General features: G+C 45.4%; 1 protein-coding gene across 2 annotated transcripts in view; it reads right to left on the bottom strand.

Annotated features, from left to right (window-relative positions):
• wnk4b (WNK lysine deficient protein kinase 4b) overlaps nt 1-25,958 on the bottom strand; it is a 50,920-nt gene that overhangs the window by 14,314 nt on the left and 10,648 nt on the right. For both annotated transcript variants that reach the window (XM_035397691.1, XM_035397692.1), the window contains exons 2-7: nt 12,492-12,664; nt 11,751-11,971; nt 11,328-11,485; nt 4,272-4,360; nt 2,869-3,088; nt 676-1,159 (exon numbers count right to left, since the gene is read on the bottom strand). In XM_035397691.1, the coding sequence (XP_035253582.1) occupies nt 676-1,159; nt 2,869-3,088; nt 4,272-4,360; nt 11,328-11,485; nt 11,751-11,971; nt 12,492-12,664 (1,345 nt within the window). The remainder of the gene's footprint in view (nt 1-675; nt 1,160-2,868; nt 3,089-4,271; nt 4,361-11,327; nt 11,486-11,750; nt 11,972-12,491; nt 12,665-25,958) is intronic.

Raw genomic sequence — 25,958 nt, 5'->3', positions numbered from 1 at the left:
ACATGGGCATAGGTTTCAGTTCAACTTTGGGGGAAACTTTTTCTTCCCTCAGCACAACTGTGTACATGTAGCCAGCCTCAAGGAGCTACTTCACTCAATTAAAAATATAAATACCAACAACAAATCATGCAGTATAACACACACTATGCCCTTGCTTCACCTTATGCTAATTCTGTGGCCGCCTGAGGTTAACCAGCTTGGTAGCTAAGCAACCAGTAAGAACAGGCTGTTGAGTGGCAGTTCCATTCAGGGGAGATTTTAAGACTGACCACATACTTCATAAGCACATTTGTATGTGGCAGCAGCTATATTGTCAGCAAAAAAGACTGTCAAAATACATGACTGAAGTTCTCTTCCCATGCTAATTTGTACAGCCTAAACCCCATCTCTGGAAGAGTGTGGATATTGAGTGAGTGGTTTAATCACTGTTTACTGATTTAGTAATTGATGGGTTGCTCATTACTGGACGCTGAAGTACACTGATCTCAACACGCCGACAAGAAGGGAAAAGGCAGCTGGTGCTGCTGTGACATCATCGTCTAAGCTGTCCTAAAACAGCCCAGGAAGGGGGGGGGGGGAGGGGGGGGACTGAGGAAAAGGAACAGGTATTGTTCCTTGGAACTGTTGCGTCACTGCAGGTCCGCGATGCTTGGCGGGTTATTGGCGGGTGCTCACAGGTGGCGGACGAGAAGCTGGTGTGGCGGATGTGGAAGTGCTGGTGCTGGTCCACCTCAGGTTCCTCAGGCTCGGCCACGAAGCTGGAGTTGATGCCGGAGTCCAGCGACTCGTTGACCGGCGACGGGGTGGGGGCGGAGATGGTGAGGACGGGCGGGTTGAGGATCGAGGCCGATGGCAGGGATGATACAGCCGCCAGGGGTGGGGCCGGGGCCAGGGCTGGGGCAGGGGTCGGGGCAGTTGCAGGGACCGGGGCAGGGGAGGGCCCCTCGGAGGCCTGGCTGTTGAGCCTGGGGCGTGTGGAGGGGTCCAGTTCGGCCGCCAGCTCCGGCTCCTCTTCGATGACTTCCTTCTCCTTCCTCTTGTTCAGCTCCTCCGCCTGCCGGCGGTGCTTCTCCCGGTGCCTTTTGATGGTGGTCACCCGGTCGCGGATGGCCTTGGCCACCAGCTTGTAGTCCGCCTCACACACGAAGCCCAACACCACCTGCAAGGTACCACAGAGAAGAACCGGTGCCATCATGGGTATACAAGACCAGGGATTAGGGCTCTATCTCAAACTTCATCAAGGACAATTTACAGTAATGCTCATTGTTTCCTAACAAAAATGAACTGTGCTGCTAATATACTAACCAAAGTATATTATCAGAAAAGATATTGAAACACTTCACAATGTATGGGCAAGTATACAAATTATTCCTACTCACAAAAATGTACTTCCTTGCTGCGGAATGTTTATCATATTTCCCAAAGAGTCTACATATTAACAACATAGTATATTCCTTTTCTGTAAAGATTGTGTTATTTATTTTATTCTATTTTTTTTTTGGGGGGGGGGGGGCTATACAACAGATGAAAAACCTAAAATTACTATTTTGAACATCAATATCAATGCAAGTGCAAAGCATAACAATGGTATCAGCAACTTGATAATTTCACAGTGTGATATCTGAAAACTATAGTGTCTGCAGGTACAACCCGGTGTCTCTACTCCATATAGATATGGACTGTAAGTGACACTCCTCTCTGTCCTTAAATAAGGCAGTTGCAACATTGGTACAACTGAATTCATATTGAAGTTTCCATGGAGACAGGGTACTTTTTATATGAGGACGAAAGGGGCATTAGCATGAGCTTCATTAATAATGTGAGTGACGAGTCTTTGATCGACTGATGACCAGCTGATTAGTCCCCTAGCTACCTTTGGTTTATTATTTCCATGCCACTTGCATTGGGCCCTCCTCCCGTTTTGAAATGAGGTTATTAAGATCTAAGGCTATTTGAGATCCCTTTGGATTGTGAATGTCCATTGCGTTCTTCCCCGGTATATATCTGCAGAGTCAGGAAGTAAAAATAACCTGTTGGCTGCCCATTCGTTCTTGATGTTCCTCGGATGAAAACTGAGAGTAGAAACCACATATTATCGTTCATTTAAAACCAGCCTTGGGTGCGACAAGGGGTAGCAAGCCCCTGTGCTTGGACCCCAATCATACCCAAGATCACGGCTGCTTCCAGGAAGCACTCAGCAACGTTCTCCAGTTTCCTCTGCCATGACTGAATGCTAACCTGAACCTTGGCACTGTGTCTGAGCCAGTGTATCTGGATCACTGTCTATGCAGTTGTGCTGAACCAACACATGACATGGCAGCTGTTGGCCATTGGGCCTCATAGAGTGCAGTTACAATGTAAGGGTGGAGGGTCCGGTATTTCTAGTATTACTCTCTTCAATGTAATCAACTTTGACCTTGACCCTCTTGCTCTTTGACCGTTTCTGCTGAACTTACATTCAAAGCAGCTCAAATTGCAACCTTCTTATTCAATAATGTGTATGCTCGAGGGCAAACAAAAGCATCCATTTTCACATCCAGTGTTCTGTGAATGTCTTTCGGATGAGACGTTAAACCGAGGTCTTGACTCACTGTAGTCATTAAAGATCCCATGACACTCATTGCAAAGAATATGGGGTTCCCTGGTGTCCAGGCTAAATTCCCAACCTGGCTGTCTCAACCTTCCACCTAATCATCCCCTGATTTTATTGGCTAATAAAAAATTGTTATCTCCCTGACCACCTCAGCTGATGTGTGGTGAGCGTTCTATCGCAAAATGGCTACCGTGCATCACCCAGGTAGGTGCCATACGTTGGCAGTGGTTTAGGCAAGTTTCCCACTCTTCACTGTAGGCTTTGCAGGCGCTCACCATCTCCTGTGCCACCTCTTCGGGGACGTCCTTGTAGAGCTCGAACAGGAACTCGATGGCGTTGTTGTCCTTGTACTTCCCGTGCAGCTTCTTGGTGTCATCCATGCGCAGCCAGAGCTTGAGGCCCGACTTGAGCATGTCGTCCTCCTCAGCCAGCTCCACGTGCACGCCGTTGTCCTCCTGGAAGAAGGCGTGCTCCAGAAGGTCCTGGATTGTGTACCTGGTGAAGGGGGGGTGGTCAGGAATGAGACGGGGAGAGAAGAGAAGGCAGTGAGGGTAGGTCAGCAAGGACACATTGCAAAACGAAAGGGCGCTCGCTTGCATAGCCCGGACTCTAGGGACAGAACTATAAATGGCGTCATTAGAGTTAGAACGTCAGCTCTGCCTGTCCCTGCAATCTGAGCACTGATGCCACTCCGCACTGAACAAACGTTTGTTATAAGAATTCTACTGCTTTGGGGTGCTACTTGCTTACACTGGATTAGACCTGTATGGGAGCCCTCTGGCATAAGCCATGGGCTTTAACAGGCAGACGTCAGACAGGTAGAACAGGAAGATTCCCTATTCAAACTGTGGAGAATGGGACCATTCAGGTATATGACTGCTTAAGACGGTACCAAACCCCGTTCCTGGAGATCTACTAATGATTCTACTAATTAGCAGCTCAGCAAGATCTATAGCTGTTGAATGAGGTATGCTTTGTCAGGGTTGGAGGGAAAACTTACAGGACGGTAGATCTATCGCTGTTGGATGAGGCGTGCTTTGTTAGGTTTACAATAAAAACCTGCAGGACGGTAGCTCTCCAGGAACAGGGTTGGTAACCACTGGCCTAAGAGGGAGAGGGCTTGTTTTGTGTGGCATGGGGCAGACCACAGACATAGTGAGAGGGGTACGTTTTTCATGGATGAGGGCCAGCCCTAAATGGGAGAGCAGATACTATAAAGAAGAAGCTATCATATGGAAATATGTGATGCGAAATATGTGATATCATATGTCATATGGAAAAGGTGATTGCCAGAACCTCCACGTAGACACATCGCACTCACTTTCACTAACTCTCTGACACTCCTCAAACCAACCTAGCATTGGTTTCATTATTGTCTATCGATCAATGAATGCGTTTGTTTTGTTTATCTTTCTTGTACGTCATTTTGAAATGCCAGCTTTGTGATACTATTTTTAGACAAGGGATCCATTGTTCCTGAATGTCAGCGGTGGCGTTATTATTACTGTGCTGTGCCAGCAAGAAAAACAAGCCTGACAGGTAGAACAGCTGTTCAGGTATACCTAGGGATGACTTCTACTGGCTCTCTCATCCGTAAGCCAAGCAGCACATGCGGAGTCACACACTAGCATCACACTGTGTAGGGCGATTGGGGGGGTTGGGGAACGCCTGTGGTTACCTTTCATGCTTATTCATGCGGATGCACCCCTCGATGATCTCCTTCAGCTCAGGGACTTTTACTTTGAAAAAGCTGTCCGGCTTCATTCCCTAGGAAACGGGAGGCAGAGAGAAAACACAGGGGACTTTTAAATGTCAGTGGCATCAATCATGAGAGCACATGGGGAACTGCAATGGGGGGGGGGGGGGGGGCGGCTGGGAGGATGTGGATGACATCATTCAGAAAGGCACTGACAGCATTGGCTCGTTCAACAAAATACATTCCCAGAGAGTCATAGTAATTCACCTTTCTTCCCACCTTGAATATCATGCATCGGATACACACAAGTAAGACTTGATAAAATGGCAACTGTGTGATAAGCAGTTGAGGTTTTTATTTTTCTCGCCGCCCTTTAAATCAGCTCACAGTCTACAGCGCCGCACCCCCGAGGACACCCAATTCAACTAATTAACTAATTGTGGTCTTCAGTCAAGACCATGATAAGTAAAATCAGGTGTCTTAGTGCTGGGCTAGTACAAAAACCAGCAGGCACACTGCCTTCCAATTTTTAAAGGATAGAGCACAAACATTTTGTGATGAAGAGAGGGTGAGGGAAAGGGACCGAGAGAAAGAGGAACAAAGTGGACCTTTTCCAAACGTCCGATGGGCCACTAATCAAGGGTGTGTTGGTTTGTTGGTTTTAGAAGGCCGATTTCACATCTCTCCATTACATCATAAAACCGTGAGACTGTATTAGTCTCTCCTCATTGGCATCTTAAAAACTTCTGTCTGCATGTTTGCTAATTCTGTGTTTGGTACATAAATAGAAAGCTGGCAACACCGGTTGCATGCCAGTAATGTTTCAAGGCTCTCTGGTTAATGAAGTCTTGCAAGCATTGTGTGACTAAAGCTTGTCAAGTAAAATGTGATGTAATAATACATGTTTTTCTCATTTCTCGGAAAGTGTCCTTCAAGGAGAGCTAAGGTTTTGTTTTCAAGCTGACATGCTATGACATGTCATCATCAACCAGTCCGAAATGCATGTAGTATCTGAAGAGGTATTTTAGACGCTACGTGGTATACATTTTCCATTTGCATGTGTTTGCAATTTTTTAAATCAATATTTTGGATTAAACACACAACGTTATTTGTGAGTGTAGCAGCCGCCCGGAACATTCAGGACGTCCTTGGAAATAAGCTAACAGGGTGACGCCGGTTACACACCCAGAATAAAACTATGAAAGATAAGAGGCAACCGCACAAATGAAAACTACGCCAGCACACAATGTGAGGTATGCTTATTATGCCTAACGAAAGAAAACAAGTTCTGGCAGGAGGTAAACTAGCCACGTTGTACAGAGAATAATTTGTTTTAATTTAACACTGATCAGCTGAGAGAAATATGCAGATGTATGGTATGATGCATTTGACCCTGCCAGTGGGAGAGAGAGATGATTTTTTTTGTTCCCTGTGAACAAATGTCCTCTATATTAATGCTTCCATAATTCCTATGAAATCTGACAGTGTAAATGTTTGTGTGAGAGAAAAATATAGAAAAAACAAAGGCTTGTGGTAACCGACTGGGATGGTGGACATTTTAATTATTATCGGGGCAGACAGATAGAGGCTTTTTTTTTTCTTTTTTTTTTTTTGCTCCGCTGAAGACCTCGCTCAATGATTCCAGCTATTCTTCTCTCACGATTCATACTTCCTCCCAGCTTGGACCGAATGCCATTCATCTTTTCACAACGCCACAGTAAAGTTGTGCAAGCTTGTGGTGAGAATGTTACATCGTTACATTTAGATATCACTTTCAGCCCCTCCTAAAACAAGAACAACTTTCCAGCTGCACTAGATAAAATAATGTTAAATGATAAATGACGCATTGCAATAATGTTTGGCTCAGCAGAGAAACTCTTGAGTATTTGAATGGAAGAAAATCGGTAAACTCTGGTATTTCTTCTCTGGTATTTTGTAACTGAGAACAGTACACTTGCTGATTTTCAAACGGAACATATTGTGATTCTAAAACATTGAGAACATTTTGTACAAACATGAACAGTCTAATTAGTTTAAATGCAATATTCCCCCCAACAGACCTGGATTCGTTATGCAAACTTGATTCCTCATAATTTCATAAAAAACACACAGAGCATTTGATAATTAATCGGATGTAATGGTTTGTTTTCTTTTCAGCCAAAACCTTGGCAAACCGTTTCAAATGCACCGAGCAAATCCTGCTTTTCTAAACAGTTTGATGTAAAATAAGCGTAATGTTTTTAACAACTAAATAAAAGCTTTACAATATGCTATTGTATGCCCAGTTGATTATGGCATATTGTACAGTGGAACACAAAGTACACTGAAGGAAATCATTTCAGCAGAGTAGCTGAAGCTCATTACAGTATGTGGGCTTAGGAGTAAAGAACTGGTTACTGGCTCAAAGATTTGTGCTTTCTCTGCAGTCAAAGTGTCTGCATTGGCTAATTATAGACTTTTTAAGCAGGGTAGTTACAGAAGTCTGCTGCTGTCACGGGGTTGGGGTCAGGGGGTCATTACCACCAAGCTCCCATTTCCCATCATGCACCTGTCACAACTATAATATATGGGCTGGGCCCAGATGGCCATAGCCCAACTAAGAGCAGATAAGCCATGTTTGGCTGTGGGCTAGATTCGCCAGGCTACTCGCTGGATTTAGCAGTCCACCTTTTCCACGCCATGACCGGTTTGGGGAACATCCTCGGGAATCGAAGCCACACAGAACACCCCTCACCTGTCCCTTAGCTAGCTAGCCCCTATCCCGCTAACTCTATAACATGGCTCAGGGAGGTACAGGAGTGTGCTTCTAATCTACGCAAATTCTGGGCAGCATTCACAGGTGCGCTGGAGGCAAAACTGTTTCTTGGCAGCCCTAACTGGGTATTACTACAGCATACAATGCAACAAGATGGTGAGGCATCGCTTGTCACAGTCCAACATCACTATGGTTTTAAATCGCATTAAGGCGCTTAGGGCATTAATGATGCATTGAATGAATGGCCAGTAGTAGTAAAATAAATAAATACATTTTTAAAAGCCCATATAATTACCCAAAACCTGGCTGAACAATTATTTTCATTTTAGAGCAAAAAAAAAATTTTTAAAAAAGAAACTGCATATTATCAAGTCTGCGTTTTCCCACCCTAGCATGACAGAGTAGTATAAAGCTCAATGAACAGGGCTTTGAACTTGCAATGCTGTGAGACTTTGGCACTTTGCCTTTAACCACGGTACTTAAATTGAGTTGCTTCTGTAAAATATCCAGCTGTATAAATTGACTCTATGTGAAAAGAACGTGAACAATTTAAGTCACACTAGATAAAAGCATCTGCTAAATTCCAAAAAAGCAAAAATAAATAAATTCCCTGTCCCGTGATGGCTACAGGGAGGCTCTCAACCTTCTTCTACAGGCCAAACTAATTCCATTCTTTAGAATCCAAAGTCATCTATTTTCCCCTAACCAGAAATAAGACTCTTTTGTAAACTGCCATTGAATAAACACTGAAGATAAAGGCTCTCTATCTGTAAATGAATTTTGAATGAATTGACTGATAGGAAAGAGAGATAGCACACTGATCTGGAAACCGCACAAAGGAAGTATTGGAAGCTAGCTAATAAAAAATAAAAAAATCACATTCTGTGAAATGAAAGAGCAGTGCGACTTGGCACCACACTTTCTCATAAAGAACTTTAGAAGTGAGAATTACAATGACCTTCCTCAAAGGACGTAGTATTCAAACTCTGGGAGCAGAGTAAACTTGTCCCTAGAAAAAAACACTAGTAAATGTTAACTGGTGATTTTCTCTGCAGGTATACTCATATTAATAGGAAAGATGCATTGGGAAAAGCAGGCAGATGCTGCTTATCTGAAATCATCCCAAAGCATTTTTCTGTGGTGTCTCTAATCTTTCCAGTAAAACAGAAGAAATCCACAGTCTAAAAGCCATTTAATAAACATAAAATGGTGAGCATTCATGAACCACAAGGCCCTTCACTCACTGAAAGTAATCTGCATAGTGTCTGTGTGTATCATTACATGTAACTGGCTTGCCTTAAAATCTTTAAGGATTAATTATTTGTTAATTTTTTCAGATTTTCCTGGAAGAACTCAACGCGTATTTCCAAATTTTAAAAAAGTTTAAGGCCCATCCAAATCCAGTCTATATAACATCTTAGTGTAGACTGGCTGACTAATTGATGTGGAAAAATTAAAGGATAAGTCTGTGGAAACCAAGCTGAACTTTAAAGCACGGTGCCTTGCCTGTCACACTGGGTAACATTACTACACCTGCCATTTCAGTCCGGTAGACATGCTCACAAAAATTAGCCTTGTCAACAGGCAAATGATTATAAAAAATAATAACAACGTCAGTTATGTTTCCCAGATCCATAGTTTTGGTGTCCTGAAACGCTCCATAGCCAACCTGTAACAATGAATAAGTGAGCTGGGCAGAAGTAGTGTCACACAATGGCAAGCAGCTGCACACAGAATGTTGGGTTTTAAATGAGGAACGCTGGCCGTGGGCCCAAGCAAATGCCACACTTTCTCAGCATATCTTTCTTCATTAAAGTAACGGCTGAAAAAGCCTGAAATGAAACGAATCACTGTAATAAGTCATCTAAATAAGCCTCTGCTGCGGCCATTTCCCTCAAATTGGCATTCAAAAAATCCTCTTGTGTCTTTTTTTTCATATTTTGTCGAAATGAACATGCTGATTTACTGATTCAAAAAGAAGGGACCACAAGGAAAGTGTGACTGATGCCATTGCTTTAAGAGCTGTGTGCTAGCTTTCTGGGAAAGAAAAACCCAGTTACACATGTGTGCTCCCACTCACAGATATAAAATACCAATCCAGTAATGTGTCATCAAGTCAGTATTTTGTCATGCTAACTACACATCCACTACTAGGTCTGAGAAAGAGTTCACTATGGTGCAAACCAGTGATGATGGAAGACACACTTAAAGCACTTAATATGCAACTGACATTCTCAAAATTAAATTACAGTTTTGAAAATGCATTCATTTTTCTTTTTATGCAAGACATGTCACTGACTTCTACTGAGTCAGTGGTTTTGCCATTTTATGGCCTCATACAAATTCTGCTAGAGGATATTAAAATGAAATTTGCAGGGGTGAAGATGGTAGAATGGTCTGTGGGTGGTTTCTCATGCAATAAGAAACCCAACCAATGCTATTGTGAGAGCTCTGGTAACCCAACTTGCATCAAGCTAGCTGTACAGGACAAACATTTTGTGGATGAAGGACTGGGCTGAGCTAAGCTAAGCTTGGCTGGGCTGGGGTGGGCTTAGCTGGGTTTAGCTGAGTGGGCTGGGGTTAGCTGAGCTGGGCTGGGGTGGGCTTAGCTGCGTTTCGCTGAGTGGGCTGGGCATAGCTGAGCTTGGCTGGGGTGGGCTTAGCTGGGTTTAGCTGAGTGGGCTGGGCTTAGCTGAGCTGGGCTGGGGTGGGCTTAGCTGGGTTTAGCTGAGTGGGCTGGGCTTAGCTGAGCTGGGCTGGGGTGGGCTTAGCTGGGTTTAGCTGAGTGGGCTGGGCTTAGCTGGGCTGGCGTGGGCTTAGCTGGGTTTAGCTGAGTGGGCTGGGCTTAGCTGGGCTGGCGTGGGCTTAGCTGGGTTTAGCTGAGTGGGCTGGGCTTAGCTGGGTTTAGCTGAGTGGGCTGGGCTTAGCTGGGTTTAGCTGAGTGGGCTGGGCTTAGCTGGGTTTAGCTGAGTGGGCTGGGCTTAGCTGAGCTGGGCTGTGCTGGGTTAAGCTTAGCTGAGCTAAGCTGGACTGTTTGGGTTGAACAGAGCTAAGCTGAGACACTCCACATATTTATACATACACTCTCCACATTTACACAACCTGATACACACTGGTAGAGTAACAGTCCCCTCTGGGGATTTGAACTTTAATACTACACTGCCACTGTATTTATGTTACAGTGCAATGGAGGGGTGTCTACAGGTCACCACAGGTCACCATCAAAGTACACTCACTGTCCAACTATGCTAATACAGTACACATTTATGAGTTAGGTTACCTTGGGACTGTTTCCATTTGTTAGCAAATGTGATGGAATGTTGTGTATTGCTCTGCCAACGCATTTTGCTGCTGGGAGCAGCATGGAACCTTTTTTTTTTGCCACGTGTTTCACTGGTGCTCTGATGTTGACAGAGGAGTGATGCCAAGCTGAAATGATTGGCAGGGTCTCTTTACTGCTAATGAAAACAGAGTTGACCTACCTGATTAAACAAAAGTCAAACGCAATGTAAAGTGAGCTTGTTTCCACTTTCACTAGAGCAATTCTAAATAAATATGACAACTTCAATAATCATTTTGTCAGTTCAAAGCTATAATGAAATAATATAATGAAAACTTACAGAACTATTAATTAATTAAATGGGTTTCTATTTCCTTCAAGAATAATGGGAGGTCAGTAGTAAAGAATGTCTATATTCATACACTAAAAAAAACATCCTGTTTTGTAACCAAAATCATTCACTACCACAAGTACCACTGTCATAGTAACTGTGATCATTAGTGATAACCAATTTATATTGCCATGTTTATTACTATGTTCAAACGAAAGGCCTAGTTATACATCATAGAATTACTGATGGAACAATAGTTCAGCAGCTGGAGGAGTCCACACACCTGCTATCTGTTGGCACATTTCTAGGAAAAAAAAATCTTTTCACCCCTGAGTTAATATAATGCCCCATGACTTAAAATCTGATAACGCAGTTTACTGAGAGACTCGGCAGACAGAAAGTAATCTGTGTGGCGCCGTGTGCGGCCTAGAAGCCTGCCCTTGAGTTAACCGAAGGAAGACATGGCGCTACCGTACTGGGAATGACGGCGAGGGCCTTGTGGGAAAGTGGGTGGAGCCAGTGTGCGGGGTTAATAACGCAAGCTCAGGTTGGCAGCTGTTTGCTGGTGGGAGAGAGAGAGGGAGAGAGAAAAAGAAAGAACAAGAGAGAAAGACAAAGATCCAGACAAAGAGAAAGAGAGCGAGAAAGAGGCTGGAGGCAGGCAGCACTCACGCTGGTGACTTTGCGGTAGATCTGAGCGGCGTTTTGGCACTCTGAATAGGGGTACTCAGACGTAGTCATCTCCAGGATGCACATGCCGAAGGCGTAGACGTCCACGGCCTCGTCGTACTTCTCCTCGTACATCTCCGGGGCCATGAACTCCGGCGTCCCTGAAGAGGAGGGGTGGGGGGGAGTCAGTCGACAGCCTCGGTCATAGCCTGATGCAAGCGTTTCATCACACTCAGCACAAATGTAGAGATATGGGTAGGGTTGCCTGATTTAGAATTTGTCAAAACCAGATAACATGCACAGCGTTGTCTGGTTTTGAGACAAACATAATTCATATATCAACATAACTAATAATTTGTTATAAACTACCGGTAAAGACATTACATTGTCCGGTCGGGGCCAGAAACTGGACTTTGCAACGCTTACCGATCACGCTCTTGGCGAAGGAGGCGCTCTTGAGGGTGGCGAGCCCCAGGTCGCCGATCTTGACGGAGCCGGTGGGGCCGGTGATGAAGATGTTGTCGCACTTGAGGTCGCGGTGGATGATGGGCGGGGTGCGCGTGTGCAGGAAGTGCAGGCCCTTCAGGATCTGGTGGCTCCAGCGCTGCAGGAGTTTCAGCTTCATCTCCTTGAACCTCTTCAGGTACCTGCAGGGAGGGCCGGGGAGAAGCACACAGTGTGCTCATTTCACTTATTTAACCTTTCTTTACCCACCCTAGTCACACTGAGATTGACGGCTCTTTTTTGAAGTGAGCCCTGGAGCCTCCATGTCTTTGGACCGTCAGCCACTGTAGCCTCTGACTTGCTCTGTGGGGTTTTAGGCCAGGGTAAACTGTGAAGTGAATTGATTAACTGATTGATTGAGCCCTTTATTGCTCAGGGTCTACAGTCTTATTCCCTGGGGGCCATAATTAATACATGAAAGCAGCTGATTTCTCAGATGACTTTATCTCATCTGAACTGGTTGCCCCTTTTCAGTCTGAGGCAAGATGGCGGACTGGGAAAGGGGTGGTAGGTAGCAGTCCTTTTTTTTTCTTTTTTTGTCCCCTACATTTGGTGCCCCCCTCAGATGGTGGGCCCCCAGACAGATCGCGCCCCAAGGCGACCGCCTATGCCTAGACCCGGCCGTGTCAAGGGGTTGGGGGCGAGCGAGCGGGGCGAACTCACGTCTTGAGGGTGCCCGAGGTCATGAGCTCGGTGACCAGGACGATGCACTTGTGGCCCTTGACGGTGGACTTCCAGGAGTCGTAGAAGCGCACGATGTTGGGGTGCTGCAGACCCTTCAGCATCTCCACCTCCTCGCGGAAGCGCTGGCGCTCGGCCTTGGTGAGCCTCCGCGTCTGGCCCGGCGAAGAGAAGGCACAGGTTACACGCGGCGTTAGCCCAAAACACAGCGGGAACGTTAAACTGGAGCAGCAGACACAGCTTAGACCCCACAGGCCAGGGATGAGCACAGTGACCGTTAAAACGATACCTAACAAAGAAAAGAAAAATAATCAAAACCACACTTGGGTTTCCTGACACTCTTTCAGGAAATCCGTTATAAGATACGACGTCTCTCACCCCAGAGTTAACTGTTACGTAACATATTTCTTTAGGAGAAAAAAACAATATTTATTTTTTTTACAGATGTTTACAGATGGAATTGTGTATTTGTGTTTCAGAGTTGTACAGAGTAACTTTAGCCGTTAGGCATTTAGCAGATGCTCTTATCCAGAGCGACGTACAACAAGTGCATTAGTTCAAGGTGCAGAGGTGCAAAAGAAACACACTAGAGTGAAGTAAAGTGAGTAGAGTGAAGAGTCATACACGCGCTTCTCGGACCCTCGAGAACACACAGAGGGGTTTGTCTCCCACCCCACCCTAGGCAGCTGAGGGACCGCAGGATGTCCAGTGGACGGATCTGGAGACTGTTTCTACACACAAGTAACCCTGGATGAGTTACTCTGAAACTTCTCACGAAAGCACCTCTGCAAGCTTCTGTCTACTACACTCTCAAAAAGGATGTGTTAATATCCAACGCACTCTTCGTGTTACTACTTCTGTGCTAATTTCAACACATTTTGTGTCAACTTTACAACTTTTACGTTACAGATATACAATTTATGTGTTACAAAGGGAGATTTTTTAACACAAACTGTGTTGAAAGTAACACAAAATGTGTTGTGCTTAACTACACACAGAGGTAAAAGGCCACCTGTTTTGAGAGTATAACACAAGGGAAAATCCATGAATTACTACTGACAAATTTAGAAAGAGCCAGAGGGTTTTAACTGCTGCTTGCATCTTCATCTCACAGTGCACAGTATGGATCTCCTTCACACAAGATAGGTTATCTGAGGTTTGAACAATGGTGACATTCGTGATGATAAGACCGAAACAGCAGTTTTTTGTGGCTTCTCGGTACTCAATATTTGTTCCAGAGCAAAACCGCATACCCAAATGACCTCAAAGTAAGGCACTCCGTTATGTAACTGAGCCTTCTGGAATTGCCTGGGCTAGTCCAGGAAGGGGGTGGGTGGGTGGGGTGGGGGGGGGTTAGTGATCTGAAGTGGTTATTTTCAGGGGCTATATTCCAAGAGAAGGCAACATTTAAAGATGTGAATACCCTCTCTCCCTTCACTTTCTCTCTCTCTCTCTCTCTCTCTCTCTGTCATTCTGTCTCTGTCCCTCTGACTCTGTCTCTCTCCTCTCTGTCTGTCTTTTCCACAGATAGTGATCAAACACTTTCCAGAGAAATAATTTATGAGGGAGCAGTCGGAGGTAAGAACCTCTTCTGCCTTCTGCCTCTTTTCAAAAACCGATTTTATGAAAAGTGCAGACTTTGATTTGTCTGGACCTTTGATGTGAATCCCTTCTTTAAAGGGTGCAAATGCAGGACTGTCACATGTACTGCAAATAGTTTTTAAAAAAAGCTCAGGTAACACTTTTCTGTAATACAGAGTAGTCGGCTATCAATCACGTGAGGATTTAAAAAAAAATACTTTCGCTATCAGATGTAAATGAGAAATTATCATTTTCTACTAAGTGTGCCTACTGGACTGGAGAGAGAGAGAACAAAGTCACCTTGCAGCGATCTGAGGTGGTAGAGAAGCGTTACGTACGAATCAGGAGCAACGTGTTGGTATTTAGATTCGTGGCCAATTCGCTGAAATGATTTTGCTTAATCTGCTTAGCAGAGCTGCTCTTGGCCCTGATCTGTTTTCAAGTGCCTAGGTACGAGCTATTTGATATGAAACTGGGTGTCATTGTTCTCATGGGAGAACAGCGGTCGCTCTTGGCATCCGATCCGTAAATCAAATAAGCTGTGCTTTCATTTGATAACACTTTTTTTTTTTGTTGCCATATTTTTATACCAAAGTCGTCAGCTGATTCACCTCCGGACAAAGTCCCCTTTGTCAGGACGAAGTCTAAAATAACCTTGCAGAGCATGCTGAGAACGGACCCTGCGTCTGGACGAGAGTGCAAACGTGTTTTGCAGTTGCTGGCTTTTCAGGAAGGCTTGACTGTGACCCCTCTGCTGTAAAGTCAAAGGAATCCCAGATTTGGTCACAAGCTTTACATTACACTACATTACATTTCGTAGACACTCTTACCCAGAGCGACGTACAATAAGTGCATACTGAAGGTCGTTGGAACAACTACAGAACACGAGTCAGATAAGGTGTGACTCTCATAAAGTATCAGTTTTCCATAGCCATGAACATCAGGTCTAGTTCACACGGTAAGCATAGGCTCAAGGCAGTGAAGTTATGGCAAGCCATAAACTAGAAGTGAGCCATGATTACAGGTGATACGATAAAGAGCTACAACAAGCATTTTATGACCTTCTATCGTTGTCTACCACTGGACAGCTTCACGGAGTGTGTAAGTCAGGAGAGGCTACAGCACAGAGCTCCTCACTGCTTCTGAATCTCAGCAATTACAAATCGAACGAATGACAAGTGAGCCCTGTAGCAGAGGTGGTACTCATGGAAAAAAGCATGATTTGGAAGATTGAATCGAGGGTGTCCCATCTTATCAGAAATGGGCCAGTGTGGATGCAGGTCTTTGTTTTAGCCCAATGCTAGGACACCTGATTCAACCAGTGAACTAATCGTGGTCTTCAATCAGGACCTTGACGAGCAGAAATGGGTGGCTTTAGCGCTGGGCCAAAACAAACACCCGCTCCCACACTGGCCCTTTTCGGGTGAGATTGGACACCCCTGGTTTGAACTGACAGCGACTCTGATGTGGACATTTCCTGCAGTAGTGGACATGACGTTTCACTGAATACTGACATTTTGATTTGAGGGAGGCGGGGCCATCACATGATTGGAGGTTTCAACAGGGAGGTGTGCCATTTCAAAATGAGGAGCAGGAGGAGGTGAAGAGGAGGGAATCTTTATCAGGACCAGCCTGCTTCTCCACTTGCTCACGATGACCGAAAGTTGGTGACTCCTCTGTTGTTTTTGCAATCAAATTGCAACAAATATTTCCCTTTGGTGCAGTCTAATTACTGAAAATCCCTTTGCAACTACCATCAGCACACTGTTCTTTACATGTTAGAAAACTGTATACAATTTATATCTTCTGTGGGGTGAAAAAATGTTTTCCTGAAAATGAGCAACCTTGAGCTGCCAGAACAAAACAAGCTGTTAAAGTGGCAACTAAAGTTTCACGGCTGTTCTGGGTTTATTTATTTGGCTGTTGGCTTCCAGCTACTTGTTTTCCATTTTGGGGAATGGAATCCATCTTGGCTCTTCCTTTCCACAGTAGAATGGAAAGCACCCATTCACTCTGTCTAAAACTGTTGACTGTACATTTACCATTTCTTTGTGACAGTCTGCTTTGTACAATAATGACATCCCTGTAAGTTCAAAAAGAGTTATATTGGGACCAGAGTGAAAAAAAATAATAATACAGCAGATCCAAATAAATTCCAGTTGATGAGATGGATCAGCAGATACTCAGAAGTGAGAATGTGGAGATCACAGGGTATATGAATCCCTACGGACACAATGTCGTAGTGCACATTCTCCGTGGCTAATGTCTGCTTGTGGCTGCTCGTGTGATCCATGCTAGCGCATAACTGACTGGAGCCGACTGGGTTTAAAATTAGCCCGAGGCAGATGTCCTCATGTCACATGGATCATCGGCCACCAGAAACACGGAGGTCTTCATTACACTTTTTCTCTGTTAATGCTCCGTTTATTCTTAGCTCCCCTCTCAGCTCGGCGAGGGTAACGGCAGGGCCTGCCCAGCGGCGGCGGAAATATTTGGCCTCAAACCCACGTGCTGCAGTCACCTAAATGGTGTCTGGCGGCAAAAGGCAATGGCCAATGGGCTACCGACAGCGATGGTACAGACAGCCTGAGAGAAAGAGGGGATAGATGTGGGGGAGGGGTGTAGGCGTTAGAGTTGAGCACGCTTCGCTTTTATTGGTGGAGCCGCACGTGACCTCACAAAAGCCATTCCGCTGTCTGGTCCTGTCCTCTGCCCGTGAGACGGGCTCAGGTGACCTCTGCATCTCTGCACTCGAGGAAGCGCTGCCCTTTGGCTCTCTCAAGACTCATTGTCCTGTGATACGGCTCATCTCACCAGGTGCGATTCCCACTGCCTCTACCTTTTAACGGGAGGGTAAACTGCAACAATATTGCCAGACGCTTGCTTCTCACTCACACTCTGAATGTACTAAACATAACGCAGCCCCCAGCCACCTGCAGTTACAGTAGCGCACCCTGGCCTCTCCTGCTCACTCATGCAGGTGTTTAAGAGCACTTAGTGAAAACATTCCAGGCCCGATGCCAACTTTTTACTGAATCTGTAAATTATTGGGGATTGAGTCAATGAGCTTTGCAACAACAATAATTTAATTGCAACGCTGTAAAGGGGCTTTTGAGCTTTTGTAAAGAGACTGTTAACTATGTGCGAGAGACTCGAGCTCCATAAAACCGTGCGTGTACTTTTTAACCTCGTAGCGCCGTTTGTTCCGTGTGCTGACGCCACAGCGGATTAATTTAATTAAGCCGCCAAGGCCGCGAATCGCGCGGCTCTCTGGGGGTCTGCACCGGCGGGTGAGCCTGCACCAAACCCCCGTCATAAGAACTGCGCGGTTAAAGTGTGAGTATAGGCAGTATACTTCATACGAAGTGGAACTTTTTGAGCAAAACGAAGCAATCAGAACAACTGACGAACAAAAAGACACGGTGTTGTGTGTTCGTACGGTGCAGTGTGCGACGGCCTCCAGGGAGAACTTTTCGAAAAGTTCTTTCTTGTTCTCCGACCTCCCCCCTCAGCTATTGGTCCATATCACATAGTTGGTTACGTCACGGTTGAGAGTTCAGAGGGCTGAATTCACATGCTAATGTAGGGAGAGTCAACGCCAATCTCTCTTCTGTAGAGATGGGAATTCTGTGAGTTCCCGCATGTTTGATGAATGGTGCTACTCGTTTCAGCAAGTCATCAAAATGCCTAGCACACATTCGGAAATAAGAGAAAGTGGACCCCCTCGTCTAAACCTGCATTTGCCAAATGTACAGACAAAACTCTCCATTCTCCATCCTACTCTGATTTAGAGGGCAAACATACCATCTTCTTCGCCTTTTTTTCTTTTTTTGCATAGCTGGACAAACTAAAGCCACTTTAAACACTCAAAACTTTTTGTTTTGTATTGTGATCTCGCGTAGCCCTTCTCTTTATACATCCATGGCGTAGCCGCGAGACGAAGGTCTGGTTGAGATTCCAGCCCCGGTTAATAGCTGCCTCATAATTATTCATAATTATTCACGCCCCAGCGGCGTGGAGTGACTTTAAACGGCGCGGTGTTTCACCGAGTATACCGACAACGGTGTTCGCCGGTGGTTCTCAATCCTGAAGTTCTTTCTTCTTACTGAGTATACTGCCAGCTTTAGGAGCCACGTGACCGCTTTCTGCATGCTCCTCACTCTCCCACTTTCTTTATTCGTGTGCTATCGAAGGGGGCCACGCGTTCGGCTGTGCTAAATATTCTGCTCCCTTGGGGCAGTCTGGTGTGTTACACTCCAACGGACTCATTTATTTATTCCTTAGTAAGAAGAACCTGTGTTACAATCAGAGCAGGAAACCAACTTTTTTCATTCACTGGCCACAGTGGCCGGTGCATCTCAAAATTCACCAGCTAATTTCACCTTTTTACCGGACAACTAGGTATTTAGAATAGAACAGGACCTTCAAGTGATAGGTAGCTACCAGCCAAAGTGGCTGAGAAAGCAGACGAACTCACCCAGCACTATATTTACCAGTATTTGGCTGGTGGCTGGCGGTAATATGCCACCCTGGTTGTGACGGTTAAGCTGGCAGTTAGATCAGAGTGCACATGCAGGTAATTCAGTGCAGGTGAATGACCGTCGCTCTGTGCTGAGTGCTGCACAGTGGATGCCCACTGGAGTCGAGCCATGGCAGTCGCTACGCTCAGGATGGCTTTACAGCCGCCTCCTCTCCGTCTCCCTGCTCAAGCTGATGCGCGGTACGCATCGGGGTGGAAAATCTGCGGTAAGCAGATTCTGCTGGTTTTCGCTGGTGCTCAGCACTTAGAGCGATGACTCAGTCAACTCACCCCTCTGGGTTTCAAGAGTCTGAGCCAGTTTGCTGGTTTTAAGATGAAAACAAGGCCACACAGGACCTGTGGCTTTGTGGATGTCCCCTTCAAAAAATCTGACAATGCTGTTCCCGCCAACAAAAGCACCCAACTGCCAGACTCTGCACCCTCTTCGACCCCAGAATGGAAAGTCAAAAGGCAAAAAAAATCAGGTGATTGGGAGGGGGGTGGTTTTCCTTATCTGTCCCTCGACCTTGGGAGCTCACCGCCTGGCGGGGTCCTTGTCCTTGGTGATAGACAGAGGCCTTCCTGTGCTGACCTAAAGCCTGTTCTGCCCCATCCTCTAAGCTGGATGCGCACTGAGCGTAGGGCCCCGCCTCCCGCGAAAGGGCCCCACCTCCCGTAAAAGGTCCCCGCCTCCCGTAAAAGGTCCCCGCCTCCCGTAAAAGGGCCCCGCCTCCCGCGAAAGGGCCCCGCCTCCCGTGAAAGGGCCCCGCCTCCCGCGAAAGGGCCTCTTCATGGCTTATAACCCTTGTTCAGAATAGCCCCCCCCCTCATCTCTCTTATTCCGCCTGTTCCACGATCAAAATCTCGCAGAAAGCGGGGTGGTGAGGGGGATAAAATTTTGCTTAGGCTCCCCAAAAGCCGAGGGGCAGCCCTGCGTTAAAAATCAAAAAGCAAGAAGAGAAGCCGGCCTAAGGAAGCGCTGCTCACCGTTTCTCTTCACACAACAGGAAGACGAGACCCGTCTCCCCTGACCTGCCCGCGGCTTTATTGTTCTCCATTATGTAATAATGGGGGGGGGGGGGAGTAGCTTCTTCGCTGTATTGCTCTGAAACAGAACAGGCTGAAACCAGGAACCAGGGGGCCTGGAACATGTCTGACAGCATCGCAAGCCCTTCTGTGCTTTCAGACCTGACAGGAGATGGGGAAGAGAGGCTCTTTCAAGCCTTTTTATTCATCTTAAATTACACTGTGATTACACTGATCCACAGGCCGCCCCATCATCTGTAAAAGCTGTTAACACTTACAGCAACCTCCAGCAAAGCCATGTCCTGTGAAAATGGAAAGTAGTTCCATCAATGCAGAATGGTGGATCTGGTCAGGGTACATCAGCTTTGGACAGACATTAGTGACATCGCTGTGCCTGCAACTGAAGATTGCATTTAGAATGAAAGGCACTGCATCGCTGTTCCTTTTAATCAGATTGTTTTTTAAAACATGAAAAGAAAACGAATCAATACCTCGCCAGTTTCATTACCTCAAAGGAAAGTATACAGGAGTTGGCAAATTTGTACAGACTGACCTGGCAAACATTCTTGGCCATTTATAGATCAATCTGCATTCCATGTTGCATAATTCCTTTCTTAGGGAGACGAACGTCAATTTGATGGAAAACGAGGCTGTTTGTGATTCAGCTCTTTTCTCCGATGCTAAAAACTTGCGGTCACAATGCAGCATTCAGAACCACCCTGTGAGCTATTGCTTGCATACTACATGCTCAGGGTGTGCACAAGAAATTGCATAGAAGCATGCATAGAAGTTCTCCAGAAGTTCTCCAGATGTGTTTTATTTTGTTTTCTCAGCATAAATATTGCTAGGAATATTGACGGCCTCTTTTAAATCAATAAATGTATGGAATAAACATGCCAAAGTGTGAGGCAAGTGGATGATGCTAAAGTTCTTTCAAAACGGAACTAATTTGGTATGCGCTGTGCACCTGCACACCTTGGTATGCACTCACCAGTGTGCTTGGCAGTACACAATGCCAAGTGAACAAGTACAAATGCTCAAGTGTGTGCAACTGTGCAAGTCGCATTACGAACGTGAGGGATGTTCCCAGCTGGCCGTGGGGATCCGTGGTCCTGAGGGTCTTGTAGATGACCCGCTACCGCCAGCCGTCAGGCGTCCACAACAGCTGACCGCTCGCCTTTCCATCCAGTAAACGGCTCCGCTCGAGCAATTAAGCAAGCGGGGGTCTGGGAACCAGAACGATGAGCTGCGCATCCCAGGCGGCCGCTGCAGGCCTATTCCAAAGCGCGCGGCGGGGTGGCTGTGCTGAGCAAGCAGAACAACGGAGCGCGCGACATCCTGCCAAACCGGCCCCGGCAGCAGAGCGCCTGACGCGGCTGTTCCCCATTTAACGTTTCATTAGCAACCTCCCTGGGAGCGGGAGGTGCGGGAACGTGAGCCCGGCTACCCAGCGAGCCTCGCTCCCCTCCCCTCCCCTCCTCTCCCCTCCCCTCCCCCCTCACTCAAAGAGAGCTCAATGACAGTCCAAAGTAAAGCGCAGATAACGAATCCAGAACCAAGGGGAACAGCTGCATTGTGGAGGTAAATCCACTCTCTTATCTCTTTCGCTCATGACCCCTCCCCCACCACCACCACAATCTAAATTCAATCTAAATGCCACTCTGCTTCAATAGCGGCAACAGTTATCAGCGACAGCCAACTGAAAGCGAGCTTTCTGCCCATTTTGTAAAACTATATGACATCAAACACGTCCCTATAAGACAGGCGTTCTGTCTGAAATGTCCAAGAGTACTCTGCTTGTTTTCCAAGTGACACGGCTTTGTCAGGTAGAACCTCAGCGCAGTGGTTTCCAGGTAAACACAACTGCTGTGGTGACATGTACAGTAGTCAGGCAGGTAGAGCCTAGTGACTTTTGAAGGGTACAGCTGAGGGTAAAGAAACAACAGCGAGGTCTTTAATGGCTTCTGAGGAAGGAACAAACGCTCTCTGTGTGCATGACGGCATTGGACCGTGAAGCCTGGTGGGCGGGGCCTGGTAGAGTGCATCCAATCGCACTCCTCTGTGAGCAAACCGGCCATTTAAAAAGAAGGGCGGGGGGGAAGCTGAACAGAGCAAACAGGATTAGTGCGGCCTATGGAAAACAAACACCGGCAGAGTAGTCATGATAGGACATGGCGAGTGTTTGGAACAGGGCTTGCAGTGGCTGCGTAGGCCGCCGTGGACCTTTGCTAATTAAGTCTCACTATGGTAACGGACCAGCTGATTCCTGGGAAGGGCCAGGGATACATTTTTAAGAATATGTGTAAGAATGCTATGATGGAGGAGCTCCACCAACATGGAAGATTTTGGTGATGACTAAAACAACACTGCCAACAACGGCAATGCTGATTGGTTCATACTTCCTGACTCTACTCCTTGTAGTATTTACCAGGACACGATCACCGTTGGCTTAATTCTGTTGCTGATTATGAACGTACTCCACAATTGCTAGAGCTCCTCTGTAGTTGTTTTAAATTCTTTTTTTTTTATTATTATAAATCATTATCCCTGTAAGAACCGCAGAATGTATTACTTTGGCAAAGGGCATAAATATACAGCTGGCAGCTGAAGATAAGGTGTATGACTCAGCTGATCTCTTCATTATATGAACTGTGCAGTACTGGGTACTGACAGATGCCAGTGATGTCACTATCCAAGTATCCAATCAGAACCAGCTTTCCATTTAAACATTTTTTTTAAATGCTGTTAACATGAGAAAACATCAATAAAAATAGTATTGAAACTCTATTTCTGTGAAATCGGATAAAGTACAAGAAATATCTGATAAATGACCTCCGGTTAAATAAACCAAATTAGCATCCAGATCTGGCTCACAGTAAGCTAATTACAGCCCCCTCTCAGTACAGTGGAACAATTCAGCAGCGCACATGCTCAGTACATACCTTGTTCATAGCAACAGCAGTGATTTTACCTCTGATGCCCTGTTCAATGTTTTGTAAAGACCTCATATTAAGATAACCTCCTAAGAACTGCCAATTCATTTGTTGTCCCCCCCCCCCCCCCCCCCCCGAGAATCCGGACAGGATTCTCTGGTCTTCATCTCAAGATCCATAATATGCTACCGTGCCGAAACCCATAAAAACCATTTCTTCCTTTCTAATCTATTTGCATTTCTTTCAATTGCTGCTCTCCATGAATATATTTACCTGTTGAGCAACGTAGCACCGCTTTGAGTTCCAAGTAATATTGCAATCAGTTGGCAACACCTTTTGGGAGGGAAAAGTATCATTGTACCTGAACAGGTTTGTCCAGTTTATAATTAACATATAATTAACTTTTAATCACAGACCCACTGTTGTCAACCTATGCAATTACAAAGACGAGATGCACACTGTTATTTTCAGATATCCATGTTTTCTGCGGTCATTTTACAGGTGTAATATTACATGTGTCCTGTATATACACAGTGCATAGCCTACGCAGTCTGCAGGTAGGGTCGCCCCTTAGCAAAACATTTCTGTAGAAATTTCTGTTAAATACTTAAAAATTTTGTGTAATTATTAAACTTTTACAATTATGACTCTCACTTACAATATGTCACATCTTTCACCGTTTATTTAATGAAAAATAGACTGAATGTCTGAAATTTCAGAGTCCTTCCCCCTGCAAGATCTTGCATAGTCAGATGTCCTTCATCATACCCCGGAGATGTAATCATCTCTCGAATGCTTGTTATCAGGCTGTATTACAACACTGGAGGTATGCTGTTGACTCGCAGTGGAAAATGAGTGATCCATCACAGGCATGGGGAGAGTGCCAAGTTGTCCTTTTGAATCCTGTCACTGCTGTCCTTGGAACGCGCTGGCACCTTTAAATGCCGCGTGCCATGCTCCCCGGAACGGCCAGGAGAAGTGCCAGGACTCACTTATACCCAGAGAAGGACCGCTGAGAGTCTTACAGAATAATGTATGTTTTTGGAAGAAAAAAAAGATGCACCTGTTATACGTAAATCTCACTTTACACGGTGTGGTAAATGAATGAGTGTACAGTTCTAAGTTAAGATGGACAAAACAGCCATTTCAGGTGACTGTGTGTGTGTGCGTTATGGTCATTTTTTGTTTTACAATTACAGCCATTCCAAGTATTCTTAATGAGGCAGTGATTTGTGAGCTCAACTGTAGTTTTGCTGAAAAAAGTACAGAATCCACACCTCTGAATTTAATTTGTTTCATTGAATGATACAATGTGATTGATCTGCTGTCCTCTGCTAGCAGTACAATTGACTATCAATACTAAAGTTTTTAGAGCATGACAGCACCATTCAATCACTTCCCTACATGCTCTGTAAACTGTTCTGAATTAGATGCCCAAATAGACAAGCCTGTTGTGACAAGATACTGTCTATATAAGCTTTTTATTTTTTATTTAAAAGTTCATTCCAAGATTCCAGAGATGTTGTTGGTATTTTGAATGTTTAAGATTTACACATTCGATGTAAAAAATAAAAGCATGTTTTTACTTATCGTGAAACAGCAATGACAAGCTAAAGTTCATTTAAGAACTTGCTTTTTCGACTGACTCTACATACAGTATCTGGTGATTCCAATGGGCAAAAAAGCTGTTTAAGTGTTCTGATTGGTAGGTCTCCTGAGGGGTGGGGTCAACACCACACAGATGTTTACAACTTGTAGGTTCCAGTTAAATGGAAGTAGTTTCATACTGAAAATGTTCAGAGTGAAACTGTTCATAATTTGAATTGTTACTATTTATCTTGTGAATACAGTGCACCAGCAACATTCAATCTTTCTTGGGAACTAAGTGCTGTTTAATGCCAAATCTTTCAATTGACTGAGTGAACCACATGCTCTTTAATGTCATCAGAGCTTTCATTTGATTGGCTAATCCACATGCACTTTAATTTCATCAGAGCTTTCATTTCATTGGCTGAACCACATGCTGTTAAATGTCATCAATTCTTTCGTTTAACTGGCTGAACGGCCGACAGCCTCTTGAGGGAATTAGGGCAGAATTCTCACTGCCATGTCCTGTCTGTGATTACGGAAGCTCCACCATGACCAGACTGCTCAATGGGCTCTGTTGTTTGCTCTGCTGATGGAAATGTACAATGCTCCAGGTTTTCTGGGTCAGGCTAATGGATATATTCCCCATGTGATCCAACTCCAGATTTGAGAGGAAGACACTGGTACGAGAAGCACAGAGATGGGCGTGTGTCCTCAGGCCCAGCGACGTCCTTCATTATAAGCATACCTGACTGTGTCATCGCAGGATCCCGTATATAAAACAATGAGTGAATTTCTTTTAAAAGGAGAGGGGACAGTTCTCCCTGTATGTATTTGTCCACTTGATTCAGACAGGTCTCTCTGATATTGAGCACAACCATTAGCGCCAAACGGATGAGCATTGGGCAACTGGGCCACTTGCTTCGCCTAGGCAACGAGATTACACGTCTGAACCCTTAATTACATATTCCAAAATTTTCACTTTCCTGAGATTCGCACAAATTTGATTGTCGAACAAAAAAATAACAACACCAATATATACACGTTTCTCTCTCGGGGGTGGGGGATTTAGGTTGGTAAAATTGTCTTTTTACGGAAAATATACACAGGCTACAAGGAGCAGATGGGGGCTGCTTGGATACGCCTCAAAAACTGAGTTTGGAAAGAATCTCCCACAGATGACTACATGACATTATGTGCCCACCCCCCCACCAGAGTGTTAAGCTAGCTGGTAGTGAATGCTAATAGAAGCATTAGTGCTGGCATTACTGTAGTTATGCCCCCCCTGTGCTGAAGCTGCTGCTGGGTTTAATGTAGTGACCTGAGGGATGCAATCCGTTTGGGGCTGGAATGGCCACTGGAGGTCTGCTGACAGGGTGCACATGGATGGATGTGCTTCAGGTCTGATAAGGCACTTTGTACGCTGAGCTGGCCTGGCCTTAAATCCGACCTTACTACCGCAACTGTGAAGTAAGACCATGTGGGTCAAGTTAGACCATGTGCGTGGGTGGATGGGTGAGTGAGTCAGTGAATGAGTCAGTCGGTCAGTCAGTCAGTCAGTCAGTCAGTCAGTCAGTCAGTCAGACATAGGTTTGTTTTTATATGTTTTTATATGAGTGTGGGCATGGGAGATGTCGAACCCTCAGACACCACATAGCTGGAGTGGTGTCAGTCTTTTAAATTCAAGCCAAATATTTTATCCCCAGTTTTTCTGTCCTACCCATTTGGGATCAAAGCTGGCTGCTGGCACAAACACTCTTTACAGTCCTTTAGGGCCACAACTGTCCCTGGCTCACAAAACCA

This window comes from Anguilla anguilla, chromosome 17 (genome assembly GCF_013347855.1).
Source record: "Anguilla anguilla isolate fAngAng1 chromosome 17, fAngAng1.pri, whole genome shotgun sequence".
Taxonomy (NCBI): Eukaryota; Metazoa; Chordata; class Actinopteri; order Anguilliformes; family Anguillidae; genus Anguilla; species Anguilla anguilla.
Note: the sequence above shows the minus strand (reverse complement) of the source record. Positions and strands in the feature narration are given on the sequence as shown.